Source organism: Gallinula chloropus (assembly GCF_964237585.1).
Source record: "Gallinula chloropus genome assembly, chromosome: 1".
NCBI lineage: Eukaryota > Metazoa > Chordata > Aves > Gruiformes > Rallidae > Gallinula > Gallinula chloropus.
The window spans coordinates 18295811-18311555 of NC_140085.1; the positions used below are offsets into that span (position 1 = coordinate 18295811).

At 42.4% G+C, this 15745-nt stretch overlaps 1 protein-coding gene across 2 annotated transcripts in view; it reads right to left on the reverse strand.

The window, feature by feature from the left end:
• EP300 (EP300 lysine acetyltransferase) overlaps positions 1–15745 on the reverse strand; it is a 64211-nt gene that overhangs the window by 27128 nt on the left and 21338 nt on the right. Inside the window, exons 3-12 of one of the 2 annotated variants that reach the window (XM_084270347.1) lie at positions 13615–13791; positions 11308–11569; positions 10506–10619; positions 9384–9620; positions 5482–5575; positions 4646–4780; positions 4118–4235; positions 3416–3590; positions 1326–1403; positions 388–497 (exon numbers count right to left, since the gene is read on the reverse strand). In XM_084270347.1, the coding sequence (XP_084126473.1) occupies positions 388–497; positions 1326–1403; positions 3416–3590; positions 4118–4235; positions 4646–4780; positions 5482–5575; positions 9384–9620; positions 10506–10619; positions 11308–11569; positions 13615–13791 (1500 nt within the window). Of the gene's footprint in view, positions 1–381; positions 498–1325; positions 1404–3415; positions 3591–4117; positions 4236–4645; positions 4781–5481; positions 5576–9383; positions 9621–10505; positions 10620–11307; positions 11570–13614; positions 13792–15745 lie in introns of both variants that reach the window. The other variant, XM_084270346.1, reaches the window with a different exon arrangement.

A 15745-nucleotide genomic window follows, 5' to 3' on the forward strand; every position in this document is an offset into this window, starting at 1 on the left:
CTTGCTGCTTATCTGCAGGATACAATGTGGAAAGCCTACTTACAGTTCCTCTCGAGAGGGATTACAATGATTTCCCTTGTAAGCCAAGGAAAAGGATATTGTTTTCAGATTGGGGACTGACTCAAGTTTTATCTTTGTGCCTTGTTTTAAGGATGCAACAGCTAAAAAAGCCACTTAAACTTATTTTTCTGGCAATTTTTGCCACCAAGATCCAAAGGCTTACCACAGATGAGTCCAATTTTTTAGTGGAGATGCAAAAGGAGGAACCAAAAGATCAAAAGAATAAAGAAATAATGCTTTGTTTTTAAAAAATATTTATGTTAAGGAAACCACAGACAAGAGAAGCAAACCTGTGAGCTCAACACCCTGGACAAAACACACACTGACCTGGTTCATGGCCCCAGCCTGGCTTAGCTGTCCAGGGTGCTGAAGAGGAGGGGTTTGCCGGGGTCCCATCGGAGACAGCTGCATGTTCATCTGGCCAAACTGACTCATTCCTGTGCATTTGTGCCAAAAAAAAAATCACTTATAAACAAAGGCCTGAATTCTCCTTTGGGCATCGTTCAACATTTGGAGAAGAAATGCTGTCAGTTTCTTCCTAACTTCATTTTCTAGCAACCAGTTCTGAAGCATGAATTACTATAAAGGACGTATTTCCTTCCGTCAACCTATTACATGGAACAATCTTAATGTGTCCAATCTACCAGACCTCAGGCTCAGGATACAGATTAGGGTCGTGTTGTGTGCCTCCGCCCCCACCCCCAAAAAATAAGACAAGCTTGTTTCCACTAATCGTTCTCCAAGTTCTGAAGTTTGACAACTACCAGAGTACATGACATCACTGGAAGTATCACATCTACTGCTGGAGATCAACTTTCAACAGAAAGTTGCATTATCTTAATTACATATTAGAAATTCACTTACAGAAACTAAAACTATCTTCACTTCCTTACGTACTTCATGTTGGCTACAATACTTCTTGAATAGGTAACAAAGGTTTTGCTCCTTCCTTTTGAGGAACAGTTCTCATCATCATCCCCCGGCACCAACATGTCCTCAGCAAAGCAGGCTAGGCCCACTGTGTTTGACTAACCCCACCATCCTATGTTCATATGATAAGTTCCAAAAGCATCAAGCTCTTTAACAAAGCAAGCAGCTCAAATTAACAAGATTATACACATATATATGTATAATAAAATACATATAAATACTATACAATATAGACAGCTATTTTCTTATGTAAATGAGAAAATGGCAGGTGAAGAAGGACAATGACACTTCAGCAAGATCAAAATCATAGCATCAAATTTCCTTCAAATGTTTACCTGGCTGTGCCTGCATGCGATTCATCATCTGGCTTGGCACATTGGCACGTATCAAGGTTGGGTCAGGAAGAGGACCATCTGGTAAAAAAGACACCAGATAAGGTGATAGGGCATTTTGAAGACCACAAGCTTTTATCTGCCAAACATTTTCGTGAGAATTACACACTCTTTTCTACATGGGTTTTAGTATGGACACAGTCCAATACCTCTTAAAACACTCAAGAGAGTCCTGAAAGCATGCAGCAAAACCAGAAGTTTTCTTGGAAACTTGAGCATGTTCCACTGATAGAAATACCCTGGCTTACAAGGCAACAGATGACACATTTGAATGATGTTACCGAGGTACAAAAACTCATCAGCTCACGAACTTTCCATGAGACAAGAACTTTGCAGACCACTCTACACTGTTACTACACATCTAGATTTGCAACACTATGAAAGCTATCTTTCAACAGATTTATCAAAGCTCTTAAGTTTGGGGACTTTTGGAGTACATAATAAATAACCAAACAACACATCTGCTGAACATCAACTTTCTGTAGAAGTTACAGCAAACAACGCCACAGCATCAACCTTTATGAGTCTTTCCTGGATCTTAGTAATGCATCTTGGTAAATTCTGTTCTGACTTCAAGTATAAAAAGACCCAGAAGTGGATTTACCAAAATACATTCGAATTTAAGCAGGAGAAAAAGAACTCAGTCTCACAGCACACACGTGGAACTACCGGATCTTTCTGCAGTGTTACAAAAAAAACCAAAACCAGAAGTTTGTCTCCTTGGTTGACTAATTCAAATTTTCATCCTATCTTCTCAGACAACTCATTACAGTCTCACTGACAGCTATACATCTGTTCCCATGAGCGTCCTTAACTCAATTCTTAACTGTAAAGTATCTAAGAAGGTGCAGGACTGCGTGAATGAAGAAGGAAATCCTTTTCTTTAGAGAAACTCTGAGGAGACAGGCGGGGGGGGGAGGGGGGGGTGGGCTTTTAGTTTTAAGAAAGACTGTTTCAGTCTCCAGAGCTGTCAGTCCAGAATCACAGACATTAACTCTTAAAGCAGATTTTTTTCCCAAATAGTTAATTCTCTTTTACAGTTAATACAGAGCAAGAGATGCAACTCTATTTAGAAATGTACAATTTAGATGCATTTCTAGGTGTATTTCAATTGTATACATGACTTGACTTAACTAGAAATACAAGACTGAAGTCAGCAGAAGCCTTTTGCCAATTTACTAAAAATATCCACGCTAACTAGTGTTACCTGTTTTATCTGTTACCCAAATAAAAATATACTAGATACCTGCTGGCCTACAGCACCTCATCCCTTCCTAATGTTGTAAAGAAACATTAAACACTTTAGCAGCATGACAGCTTTGATCATCAACACCTCTCCAAAATAAATGTTATTCTAATACAGAAATGCATGGTTAGCAGGGAAGTTAACAGTAGTAATAATCTGGTTTGCATTAGGAACGTAAACTCAAGCAACAGAACTACTGTGAAATAGAACACAGCTGCATGTGGAAAAAAGTGAAATCTGGTTTTCATTGCATGCTGGTAAGGTAATTTGTTTGAAAAAACAAATGTGGCATAGAACAAGGACTATCAAAACCTTGAAAGGCATAAATACCTAAGCACTCCAATCATCATACTCTGTTTAGCAACAACAGCAATAGCAATCATCAATTTGAATGCCACACAACTAAATACAATGACAATATTTCTCTTATACTAGTTGACAGCTTTAACTCTAGACGTGAATCTAAAGACTCTGAAGTTCTGTAACATTAAGAATGTAACTTCATCACTATTCCATCCACCAAAGCAACTATAAAAGATTAAAAGATTGTAACTTTATTCAGAAGACTAAATGCTTTCAGATAATCTGTCATCATTAACACATCAGCAAGGCAAACATTCTACAAGTAGAATTTCTTCTGAACAGAGAAGAAAGTTCTGTTTAACTCTGAGCAAGTCAGGTAACTATGAAACAATAAAAGACAAAATGGACATAAGCCCTTCAAAATGACAGCACATGATTCTGTGATTTCCCTGCACCAGCTAGTCAGTAACCCAACCGTTCTTACTTGCAGACATTCCTGGCTGGGGCTGTCCCATGCTGGGCCCTTGACTCATGGGAGCCTGTGGCATGCCTGGAGCATTTGGGATCATGTTTTGCTTCTGCAGCCTGGTTCTGCGCTTTTCCTCCAACTCCTTCTGAATCTTATAGATCTTCTCCGCTAGCAAGTGATAGTACTCTGCCTGTTGGGGAGCAGCACAAGTCAGGAAAGGACATGACAGACACATTAAGTCAACGGGTCTCAGTGATCCAAGCTTAGAAAGCAGCCTACCACCCTCACACTTCTGCTTGGGTCGGGGTGGCTCTCCCTTTGCAGGGCCTGACACACAGATAGGAGGCAGCACTATAGATAGGGCACTGCTGGAAACCACCAGGTTTCCAAAAAGGCCACCAGGAAACTAAAAGGCCAGCACTAGCCAGTTCTCTTCTGGTGTCCCTCACTTCTTTGGGAGAGCCACAACGAGGAGCTCCATCATGTTGCTTTCAGGGGACCCTGAGAAGTCCCCAGCACAGCACACCCTGACAGGCATCACCCCAACCCCGGCACACCCAGGCAGAAGCCGACAGCTGGCTGCTTCCTCAACCCCACCCAGCAGCCCCTGAACACACGTGGCCTCAGGGCTTTCACTCCTCTCCCTCCCCATCACTGTTAGATCAAGGCAGATCAGCCATGGGATAGGACACTGGCTGACAGAGGACGGCATCTCACCCTGCTGTTTGCCGATTCATACATGTCCCCTTCCACTTTCCGAGCATAAGCCACCAGATTCTCCATGCGCCGATCCTTCAGTGCTGCAGGGTCAGGAGTGGGAAATATGGCTTGGACTCTGGGGAAAACGAACAGAAGAAAAAGGTGGCACACAAATAATGAGGTTGCCCCAGAGCAGGACATCAGCAGAGACTAGTGAGCCAAACAAGGCAGTGAGGAAAACTTCTGACAGACTGAGGCACTGCTACTGCTCCCAGGGGACACCACCCCGTGTTCATGGTCCAAGTATAGAGCGAGACACTTCTTCCAACACAACAGCCCCACAACAGCAGTTGTGGCTCCATTAACAACCAGGAAAGCAGGAACAGAGCTTTTGGGCTTCTGCTTTCCCTCCTCATGTAACCCAAGAGAACTCACACCCAGACCACTGGTTTTGTAAGCCAGACTTCCTCCTGCCCTTCCTTGCTGTCCCCACCTCAGAGGCAGCAGCTCACCCACCAGGAGATTGATTTGATATCAGCTACTCACAGTTTATGCACAAGGTGGTTTCGGAGATCCTGAGTAATGTCTTCATGCCACTGCTTTCGAATTCCAGTATTGGAGGGTTGAGCTGTTGGCATGGCTCCCAAACTGGCAACATTAGCGCTTTCACTCATCATGGGGCTTCAAAAACAGAGCAAGAATTGAGGGCAAAAGTCTAGCCCAAGCTTAATCATCTTACAGTCATAGCCTCTTTTAGAATAATGTTTGGACAAAGTGCTAGTTCAGCCATTCCCTAATCAATGGACAAACTCTGCAGAAATAGCTGCACAGACACCAAAACAACGCCGTGAAAGAGGACATGCCGTCCTACCCAAGGATTTGGAAAACTGTTCACTAAAGCTACAAAATCCAAAGGGATAGATGACCATAGATGGCATTTACCTCAGTGTTTATGCAAGAAGTGCCATGAGATTAAGCACAAGAATTGCTTTTACACCTCAGTGAATAACTTGCCCCTACTCCCACTGCAGATTAATGGCAGGTTTGTGTTATGCCACCCTGATCAGTAAATGCACCAGAGCTTCAGATCTGCCTAGATTTTGAAGCAGATAACACCTGTAACCTCTGTGGCACAATAAAATCAGTTTTCAAGCACTGACAGAGTTAAAACGGACAACAAGCCCTTTAGAAAGGTCAAGAATAAAGACATTGCATCTATGAGGCTTCTTTTTCAACTGTCCTTTAGCAGCAAGCACCAGTTAGTCCTTCCCAGCATAAGCACCCAATATCCTTACATTCATCCCCTTCTCATGTGTTATAGGCAATCAGCATTATTTGCAGCTGAGCAATATTGCCAGGGTGCAAAGAAGAATTCAACTTACTTTTGAGAATTCATCGTTGAATGTAGCATTGAGTCAGGCAGCAGATTAGAGGTTTGAACCCCTACCCCTCCATTCACTCCCATTGGATTTGCACCTAGAAAACATAAGTGTTCTTAAATGAACAGTCCACATACTGTGCAAATTCAGTAACTGCTCAGCAATAACAAGAGTCTAGACTTTCAAGTGCTTTGACTTTTGTGAAGGGAGTTAAATTTTTACCCTTTAACCTATTCACTTTACAAACTTAAAAAAAGTCTGAGGCACAGCACTGGCAACCTCCAAGTGAAGCATCACACCACATTACTCTTCTGCACATAGAATCATAGAATATCCTGAATTTGGGACTCAGAAGGATCATCAAGTCCAACTCCTGGCTCCACATAGGACCAACCAAGTCAGACCATGGGACTGAGTCCCGATGCTTAACTCAGTCAAGCTCAGTGCCCAACCACTCCCTCAGTAAAGAACCTCTTCTTAATATCCAACCTAAAACTCTGCTGTCACAGCTTCATACTGTTTCCTCAGGTTCTATCACCAGTTGCCAAAGAGAGGGGATCAGCACCTGTCCCTTTGCTCCCTCTTGTCAGGAAGCCATAGACCTTGATGAGGTCTTCCCTCAGTCTCATTTTCCCCAGGCTGAATAAAGGGACTTCAGCCTCTCCTTGTAAAACTTTCCCTCCAGGTCCTTCACCATCCTCATTGTCTTCCTCTGGACACTCTCCAGTAGTTTTGCATTCCTCTTGTACTGTGGTGCCCAAAACTGCACACAGTACTCAAGGTGAGGCCAATACCACTACTCTACATGGCAGGACAATCACTTCCCTGGACTGGCCATGCCATGCTTGATGCATCCCAGGATACGGTTGACCTTCCTGGCTGCCTGGGCACACTGTTGACTCATGCTTAACTTGCTGTCAACCAAGACCCCTAAATCCCTCTCAGCACAGCTGGCCTTCTGCATCTGATCCCCCAGTCTGCATTTGTAGCCAGTGTTGCCCCTTCCCCACATCTTCCTGAACTTCTCAGCAAGTAGGCAATTTCAATTTGCTGCAAATATTGTGTCTTTTCCTGTGACTCCTTAACTAAAGATTCAGCATTACCAACCTTTTCTGCTTGGGTTTTTTTGTTTAGAAGCAGTCAGTTTCGGTGTGTCTTTTTTCTTTTGTCATCCAGGGGTTTAGGATATATAGTAACAAAAAGCTTCAAAAACAAGAAACAACAGCTACCACCAACATCTGACCAGATAACCTCTCACCCACTCCCTACATTTAAGGGCCCTGAAACTAATTCCAGTATTTGTACCACGTAGTAGTGCTTTCCTTTGCAGAAAAAAACTCTGGTAATTTGTTTCATACCAAAACCTGCTTTTCTGAATTACAGCACATCTCAAGCACCATAAAAACCTGCCCATTTTCTTCACACGTTACAGTTAAGACTCAAAATAATGAAAGAAGCAGCATATTTCTGCCTGGAACTTCTGAATATATCACTTTGTGAAGTTGAGAGTGCAGCATGAAAGCCACTACCATGCTTCACATGTATTTAGGACATCAGAATCCTACAGAATCTGTATCTCAAGCCAAATTACGCACTGCACACAAGGGAAAGCCACTGAAATCAAGTGTAATACATACCCCCACTATCACACCCAAATGTTTACAGACATTTTAGAATGCTGCCTCCAGCCTCCCTTCCCTCAGTCACAGATTCACTTTGCCATCTGAAAACAAGCTGGTGTAGAAGACAACTGTCAACCTTTGCCTTAACTCTTCAACTGCTTAAACCCAACAATTTTTTGGTCTACTTAGGACATCTCCTCAATCACAGTCCTCACCAAATCCTGTTCTTTCTCCTAAACTTTTATATTATAGGCCTATATCCCAGTGATTCCTCTCACTTGTAATCCCCTCCCTAGCCACTTGTTCCTAATAATGAAACAAGTAAAAAAAATTTACTCTCTCCATGCTTGTCCATTCTACATTAAGCTTCAGTTCTTCACTCACCAAGAGCTTTTTCAATCCCAACTCATTGGGAGTGCCCAGTAAGAATGCAAAGGCCAAAGTGTGTGTCTATAAACAAATTTTTAAAAGCTAAAAAAAAATTTTCCTTCAGAAAAAATGGTGACATTCCTTTCAACCCTTCCAGGCCCTTGCTATACACTCAGGGACACCCAGAAACTAATCTAACTTGCAAAACACTAATGCACAGCAGAAAGCCTTATTTTAAAGTAATTGTTTTAAAACTAAGCTCTCAGGACCTTCTTCCCCACCTCCTGCTACCTGCCTTTAAAAAAAAAGGCTTTACAAAAGTTTTAACAGTATACAAGTCACACGCAACCTATGAGGACCACTCACTTCTAACAAGTCTACTCTACTCAACAGCCTTTTCCTGAGTAACTCAGGGTAACATGCCCTCTGGTGCAGAAAGAGCACATCAAACTACAAGCAGCAACCAATGCTACTTCCCTCTGCAATCTCTCAGGTCCTTCCCCATGGCATTCCTGTGCTACACACCACTCATTCTGTACAGAAGTTTCTCATGGGGCACATAGGATGGATCACTGCAATCCCACACAAGCTTGTGATAAATCTCTACTAGCTCATCTTTCCTCTCTTCCATTAAACAGCAAAAAACCCCATCAGGAAATCCTCAAACCCTGGCTACTTAAGCAACTCAAAGAACTGGGGGTGAGAAAAATTCCTATGACATTGTCCTAGCTGACAGCTAAGCACCATGTAGCTGCTCGTTTGCTTCCTCCCCAACAAGGGCAAAAATAGGGGTGAGGAAGGGGATGGGAAGAGAAAAACCAAAGGCAAACCTTGTGGGTTGGAATATGGACAGGTTACTGAAAAAGCAAAGGGAGGAAAAAAATAACAATATCACGACTTAAAACAATATACAAAACTGGTGATAAACAACACAGTTTCTCACTGAACTGCACAACTCAGACCACACAGCTCAGAGCCATCCCAAAGCCAGACTGTCCCCAAGCAACACATCCTGGAGCTATAAGCTCCTCCCACCAGCCCTCCTCTACACTGAGCATGCCATCATTGCTACAGGAATACCCTTTTGGTTAGTTTGGGTCACCTGTCCTGGCTGTGTCCCCTGGGCACCCTTTGCCTTCTTGTTAGACAGGCAGCATGAAAGCTAAAAAGTGCCTGACTGCTTGGCAACAACTAAACCATCAGGGTGTTACCACCTCTGCTCTCATCCTGACTCCCAAACACAGCACCATACCAGCTGCTAGAAAGATGATTAACTCTATCCTAGCTGAATCCAGGACAATCTCAAACTATCAAAATTAGATTTGATGGTTAAAGTTACTTTATTTGATACCAGTAATAACCAGGTTAGAATTAACTGCACAATTTAAAATTCTTATGGGCTCTCTTGTTATTTTGCAGCAAGCCAGTCAACCAATTTACAGTTATAAGAGTCCACATGAAAGTGCTATTTACTACTTTGCACTTTTAAAACAAACATTACAGATCTGAGATACCACTGTAAAATGCTGCAGCCTGAGTGACAAAGCAGCCCACTTGAACACAGATATTCTAGTGCATACATTTACAATTAACAACTGAAAAGCCTAAAATTTCCATTACAGTACAATTATAAAGCTACAAAACAACAAATACTTTGGAAATTTTGTTCAAAAAACATTCAATTTTACAAGGAAAATACTTTTCCCAGAAAACTTGTTTTCCAAGAGAAGGTATCTGGGCCCTCCAATGCTCCTTTTCCACTGAGTAGCTTGCTATCTGAAGTGTAAAATATTACAGAGCCATACCTTTTGGAAGTTAACTAACAGTATAAGCTAGTAGGCTAAGAAAATTTTCATTAGACAACACAGGAAAGTTGCCTGTAGTTTCTATTTTAACATTAACAGATCAACTTACTCATAGGATTCATAGGACGCAGACCCTGAGGTGACTGTCCTTGTTGCTGATTCTTCACTTGAGGCTGGGGCTGTGTCTGCATCTGGTTCCCTTGATAGGTCAGTCCAAGGGCTGCGTAGGCTCTCTCGATGGAGCTGGGGTCTATCTGACTGGTAGTGTTTATGCTGGGCGTTGTCTGCTGCCCCACGCCCACGGAGCCAGTATTTGCAAGTCCTACTGCAGCTCCGCCCAGCAGTGCTGGAAGAGACATGCAAAGTTAATAATGACAAAAGGCAGCAGCAAAAGAAGTCCATGAAAACAGGAAAAGAACATAAAGAGTGCACTGGTTCATCGTAAGTAAAACATCTCCTTCTAGGAGCATGCAGAGAGGAGACCAGGTCCTGAAAACCGGTCGTGAAAGAGGGAGACAAGTTTTGACCCAACCAGCCATTCCAACAATGTGCCGTTTTCCCTTTGAGCTGCTGAGAGGAAATCCCACTCCAAGTATTTAGGACACATCTGTTTGCTTCAAACTGAAAACAGAGGCACACCATATCACAGAGGCTAAAGGCAGAAGGGTACATAGAGCTCTTCAGCAGCCATCGTCATTTTTTCTTTTTACATTTTCTTGAAATAGCTCATATTAGTCACGAGAAGAACCCAAAGTAACACTAAGGAGAAAAGAATACAGCTACCATAATGACAAAAATCTTGCCAAAGATTTGGCAGGAAGAACAAGGAGACACAGAGAAGGAAGAGACATATAATGCAAACAAAGGATAAAGACAAAACCAAACATCATGAGGGCTGAAGTGACAACCTTATTTTGTATGCACATCTGTCTCCAGAACCTGGCCAGCTGGAAGTAGTAGTAGTAGTGAAAAGCCAATCATTTGGTTGAGAGCACTATGACTTGTTCACCCTCACCACTATCCTGCTAGGAAAATCCAATAAAGTAAGAAAGCTTCCATAAACATTAGCAATCAGAGACAGAAAAGTACTCTGACTAAAACAAAAGGAAAAATCATATTATATGTTTGCAGATTCAAGAGCATCACTGCTATCACCTGAGCACATGACATTTTAACTCCCCACATGCATTTTATGGTTTACACGACACAAAGAACTCCCCACTAGACTCACATTGTTGATTTCTTTTGTCCCCAGCATTTTTGAGAGGCAAACACACAGGGCAGTCATGTCTTGTACAATTCTTCCAGTGCGAGATGATTTGTCGGGAAGACGCGCAATGTGCCACTGAGAAAGGAAGGGGAATGAAAAGCCTTTACAAACTACTGCCAGTACCTCTGCATGGTCAAGACATACTGTGTGGGGAGCAACTATTTCTCTCATACATCTATATCAAACACAGGTCAGTAAAAGTATTACATGAAATAGTTCAGCACTAGCTAGCCCTGAAAACTTAGATTTCTCCAGGTACTAGTGGCTCAACTAAAGCTTACTTGATGCCTGTGTTCATGCCCAAGCCTGTATCCCCTGGCTCAAAGGATAACACTGTACACATCAGGCAGGCTGTACTAAGCAACTAAGATGTTAGTAACTGGCACAACCCAGACAAGCATAAGCTACAAAAAAAGTAGTATAAATTTTCCTTGGCTACTAGGATAAACCAAGAACTCACCAGAGCCAGTAGCAGCTTAATTCCTGGCTGGCTATTGCTTGAGATTTGTTTCTTTACAGTTGAAAGGTAGACTCCTACTTGCAGATTCCTGCTTTGTGTCTACCCTCACAGAAGGGCAGCATGCAAAAGATCTTACAGCAAGTTACAAGTTAAGCAAAAGATCTTCACTCATCTTTTTGTACTGTCTTGTCCGCCACTAACAAGCCTAAACTTTAAAGGCTCAGTAGTTGATTTCAATTCTGAAGTGGACAGATAGGTCCTGCAAAACATTGACTACATCTATATGACCACTGCTCCACTTACCCTGGCATGATTTGCCAGCCTGACAATGTGTCATGTGGTTCAGGACATTCTTCATGGTTCGACAATGAGGGAGGTTGCACTGTCGCACCTCCCCGTTGGCCTGTTCTCGCCGCTGACATTTGTGAGCGTGCAAGAGGAGAACTAGTTGCTGCTGTATCAGTTTGCGCTTCTCTGGATCTGCTGTCGGTGCTCCAGACCCCATTCCTTGGGACGCCGCTGGCCCCATCCCAGCTTGCTGAACTTGGGGAGCCTGTTGTTGGCCCTGGAGAAGGTGGAAAGGAAATTCCCAGAAATAAATTTATTTTTGAGAATAATCCAGTTAGCAAGTAAGCATCAGTAATAACAACCAAAAACAATCAAAGAAGAGAATCAAATACTATATTCTGTTATTAATGGTATAGCTCATGTATCTCTAGTTCTGGATGACCCATTAAATATACCCCTTAGCAACAGTCCTGGCAATAATTCTCTTTCCAGCCACAATTTCTTCTCCATATCACTCTTCTAGTCCTAGCTCTTGCCTTATCAAAGACCAGCAGAACTTTGCACATGCTCACCAGTTAATCTGCAGTGCTAGAACAACCAGAAAATACTAGTAGCATTTAGGCTTTAACCCTCCTCCTCATCTTGGAGGATAGAAAGTTGCATCCACAATTCGTACACTACCAGAAGAAAGCACCTTTTAGAATAGTTTTCCCTCTATTTCAGCATAAGGTGCCTTAACTTGACTGCTCCTAGGAAAGGAGACTGTAGGGGAAGTTCTGGAAACCTTTTTCCATCAGGAAACTCACCCATATGCATTTGAAACAAGCATTTCCTAGTCTCTGCTAGAGATGAAGCACAACTTCAGGATAACACACAATGCAACAGAACTGATGTCAAGTATGGCAACATCTAGTACTTCTGTTTATTTTTTCAGACTTCGTGTTTCTTCCAGGTGACATCTGAGGAGCACTCAAAGAGAAAAGGCTCGGGGACTTCATGTTGCTTGCATCACTTCAGTTCAACCGCCTTCAGTTTCTAACAGAGGGTTTTAGAGGATGTTTCTGGAGATCTCCTGAAATTTAGAGCTTGGCTACCTATATTCCTAAACTTGAGTCCTTCCATAGCTCTTCAATATCAGCATTAACCTTTCATTTTACAAGGAGACTTCAATTACTCAGTCCCCTCAGGGTTCCAGTGTAACCAGAACTGCCTTGTTTGCAGCCTCTCACTCTAAGTGACAACTGGAATAGTAGCAAGTTTTCATTTCTAGGTTCAGCTGGATAGCAGTTCAACTTCAAAAGAGTTATATACTCTGCACTGAACACAAGCTCGACAGCTGGGGTTCTGAACATCAAGTTTTGGCTGCTTCTTTATTGTTTCATACAACCAAAAGGTTTGCTGGCCTTCCAGTGTTTCATGCTCAACTTAACCATTAAATAGAACCGACAGGACTGAGCTGTCTTTTAATTCGAAGGTACGAGAGTTACCTGGAAATGTTTTTTCAGCAACTAACATCAGGAGACTGACCCTTCTGGGGGTGGGTGGAATGTGAAGCAGGGAGAAACACAAGCTATATTCAGAAATGTTAATATGTTTCCCAAAATAAGAAAATATATATGGAGGGACGGGGAAGGCAAAACATGCTGGATGTCATACCCCTAGCCAATTTAAGCTTCTCAAATAATAAGGCAAGCATATTGAACCACCAGTGTTAAGCTCAAGATAGGGAACCTAATATTGAAGTCTATTTTTTCTGAACTTGAGCCATTTGGTTTTGGGACACCTGCTTTTCCCACCCTTACTCTCCCTTTTTTTAAGTCCTGCTGCAATCATGGGGGCAAGGGGAGAAGGGGAAGGCAATGAGGCTACTATAGCAACAACTGACAGGGAACCCCCAGTATCATAATCCAGAACAGGAACACACACACACACTCAACTGGGGCTTCTAAACCCTCTCATAGGTGAGAAGGGATACTTCTCTCTCCCAAAAGTGCCGGTGACTACAAGCAGGAAAACAATCTTCAAGACAAAGCTACACTGAGAAGAGACCCAATATGCCATTCACAAGAGACAGGAGAGCAGAGATGTCCAAATAGGTGGCAATGCTCACTTGGGTTAAAGAGCAACCTTTCACTTCCTCTGCAATTTATCAACAGAGAAAGTACAACTCAGAGCTGAGGCAAGTGTATGATGGGTGGATTCAGTGCACACATTCACACTGGGTATGACAGCTGCATAAACTTACAACATGGGAACACTGGAGCACATTGCTCCACTGTGGTCTGTTATGACATTTTTGAAGACATCTTTCATTCTACTTACCATGTTAGGCATTCCTGATCCAGGAACCGGCTTCTTGTCCATTGGAAACTGTGGTAAACTATTCTGCAGTCCAGCTTTATTCTGCATCTGAGGCCCAAGTCCACTGGCTCCTATCTGCTGCCCGGTATTCTGACTATATGGCTGGCCATAAGGGCTGGGATTGCTCATCATTCCCATCTAGGAGTTAAAAAGGTAACATGTTCATGTAAGATACCTTAAATTCACAATGTAAAAGGCAAATGAATACTTCAGAGAAGCAACAGTGATCACAGCGTGAACCAGCTACAACGCAACGCTGATGCACATGCTTCCTCTGCTCCCTCATGTGCATGTATTTACCCATCACACAACACTTAACTCCTTAATCAGACAGTGAGCTAACTTACCACCCTTTGAGGTCAGCCTGATGAGGGCCAGTCCACTTATTTCTTTATGAAAGAATTTGTTCAACAGATTTCTCGTTTCAGTTTTCCCAATCACAGATCTGTACCACAGCCTACATACCTCACAAGCAGAATAATCTTTCTGCTCCCTGCATCTGTGTAGGCTCCAAATGGAGACAAATACCATCTTCATTCATATCAGCATGGTTTACCCCAAATACCTCCTACCCAACTATCAGCACTCCCACAGGTCCTTCTCCAGACAGGTGTAACAATGCCTGTCTGCATTTTCAGTACACAACCATTTTCAATTCAAGAATACACAGGTAACAATTCCATTTAAGAACATAGATGCATAGGTAACACCACACACAGGCACAGTAACTCCTTTGCGGTGTGCAGTACTAGTGGTCAAAGGAGATGGTAGGAAGGAACTCTGCAAACAAAAACTATTGAACCATTCATCCACAGGGGAAGTAGATTCATGTTTCACACAAGCTATGTGCTCCTTTCTGCAATATGCATCACCTATTTGTATATTCAGTATTAGCATACCACAACACACCATTAGTTGCCTTGGAATGCCCCAGAATCTAGAAAAGTTAGGATTCACCTTGCTAATGAAGTTATTTATCTTGTTCTGTCTTCACCACCCCCAACCCCCCTTCTTGCATTCCCACCTATTTTTCCACAGAAAATGGGGCCTTCAGGACCAAAACAACTAGCTATAGAGGACCAGGAAAACTGGGGATCTTTTAAGATTACCACATTCTCACCATTACTCAGGCAGGATCCTAGAGGAACCATAACTCGGAATAATGAAGGCACAAAAATACTTTTACAAGCTGTATTGTTTCAACTTATAAGCATTTGACTAAAATGTCAGTCTCCTTGATTTTGTTTAAGTCTGGACGTTTTCCTGCAACCAAAAAAGTGCATACAAGCTCCAATGGTAAGTTTGTTTTCAATCACTCCCACATTTATTCTCAAAACATCCTCCCTTATGAAGCTTCTCCAACCTGAACAGAGAAGTAACACGCATGCACAGAGATTAACAGCAATTAGTCAATCACTTTCCTTTTTCAGGTTGTAACATCTGCCAATCCATTGTAAGGGCCCTAGTTTGCATTTACAAAATAAAGCAAGATCAAAAACAAACTACAGCAAAAGGAGCACAGAACTCAGTAAAGAACCTGCCACTTTAGACATCTGATATGTACAAGTGAATTCCCTTAAGGGCAGGCCCCCTTCAGAAGCAATAGCCACCACACAGCAGTAATTCATCAGAGAGCAATGAAAAAGTCTCTACATATGGCAGATAAACTATGCAATGATCAGATAGACCTAGAAAAGCTTCCCTTCCTTTGTCTCCTTCGGCACCACCCTTGCCATGTCTCCACTTCAACGAATAGAAATATATAGTAGCCAACAAAGCACCTGCTGCCAAAAACAGAACAGGTAAGACTCAAACCCTTCCTGCCTCTCTCAGAAGATTAGTAAGATCTTATGTGCAAGTTGAGCAGAAGGAAAAGGGAGAAGAAAATCTTACAGCATCACTAAACACACTTTCAGGACTCCTGCCCATCTTTATTGCTGCCTCAAACTGACCAACTGGTTCAAAGTGAGCAAAGGACTGACAGCAGGAATTATTTCCTTAAGAAAACAAGATGTGTTTTCCTGTAAGATAACCTGATCCCTTGGACTCCAAAAAGGGTTTTGAAAGCAGGTATATCCACCAAAACAGAAAA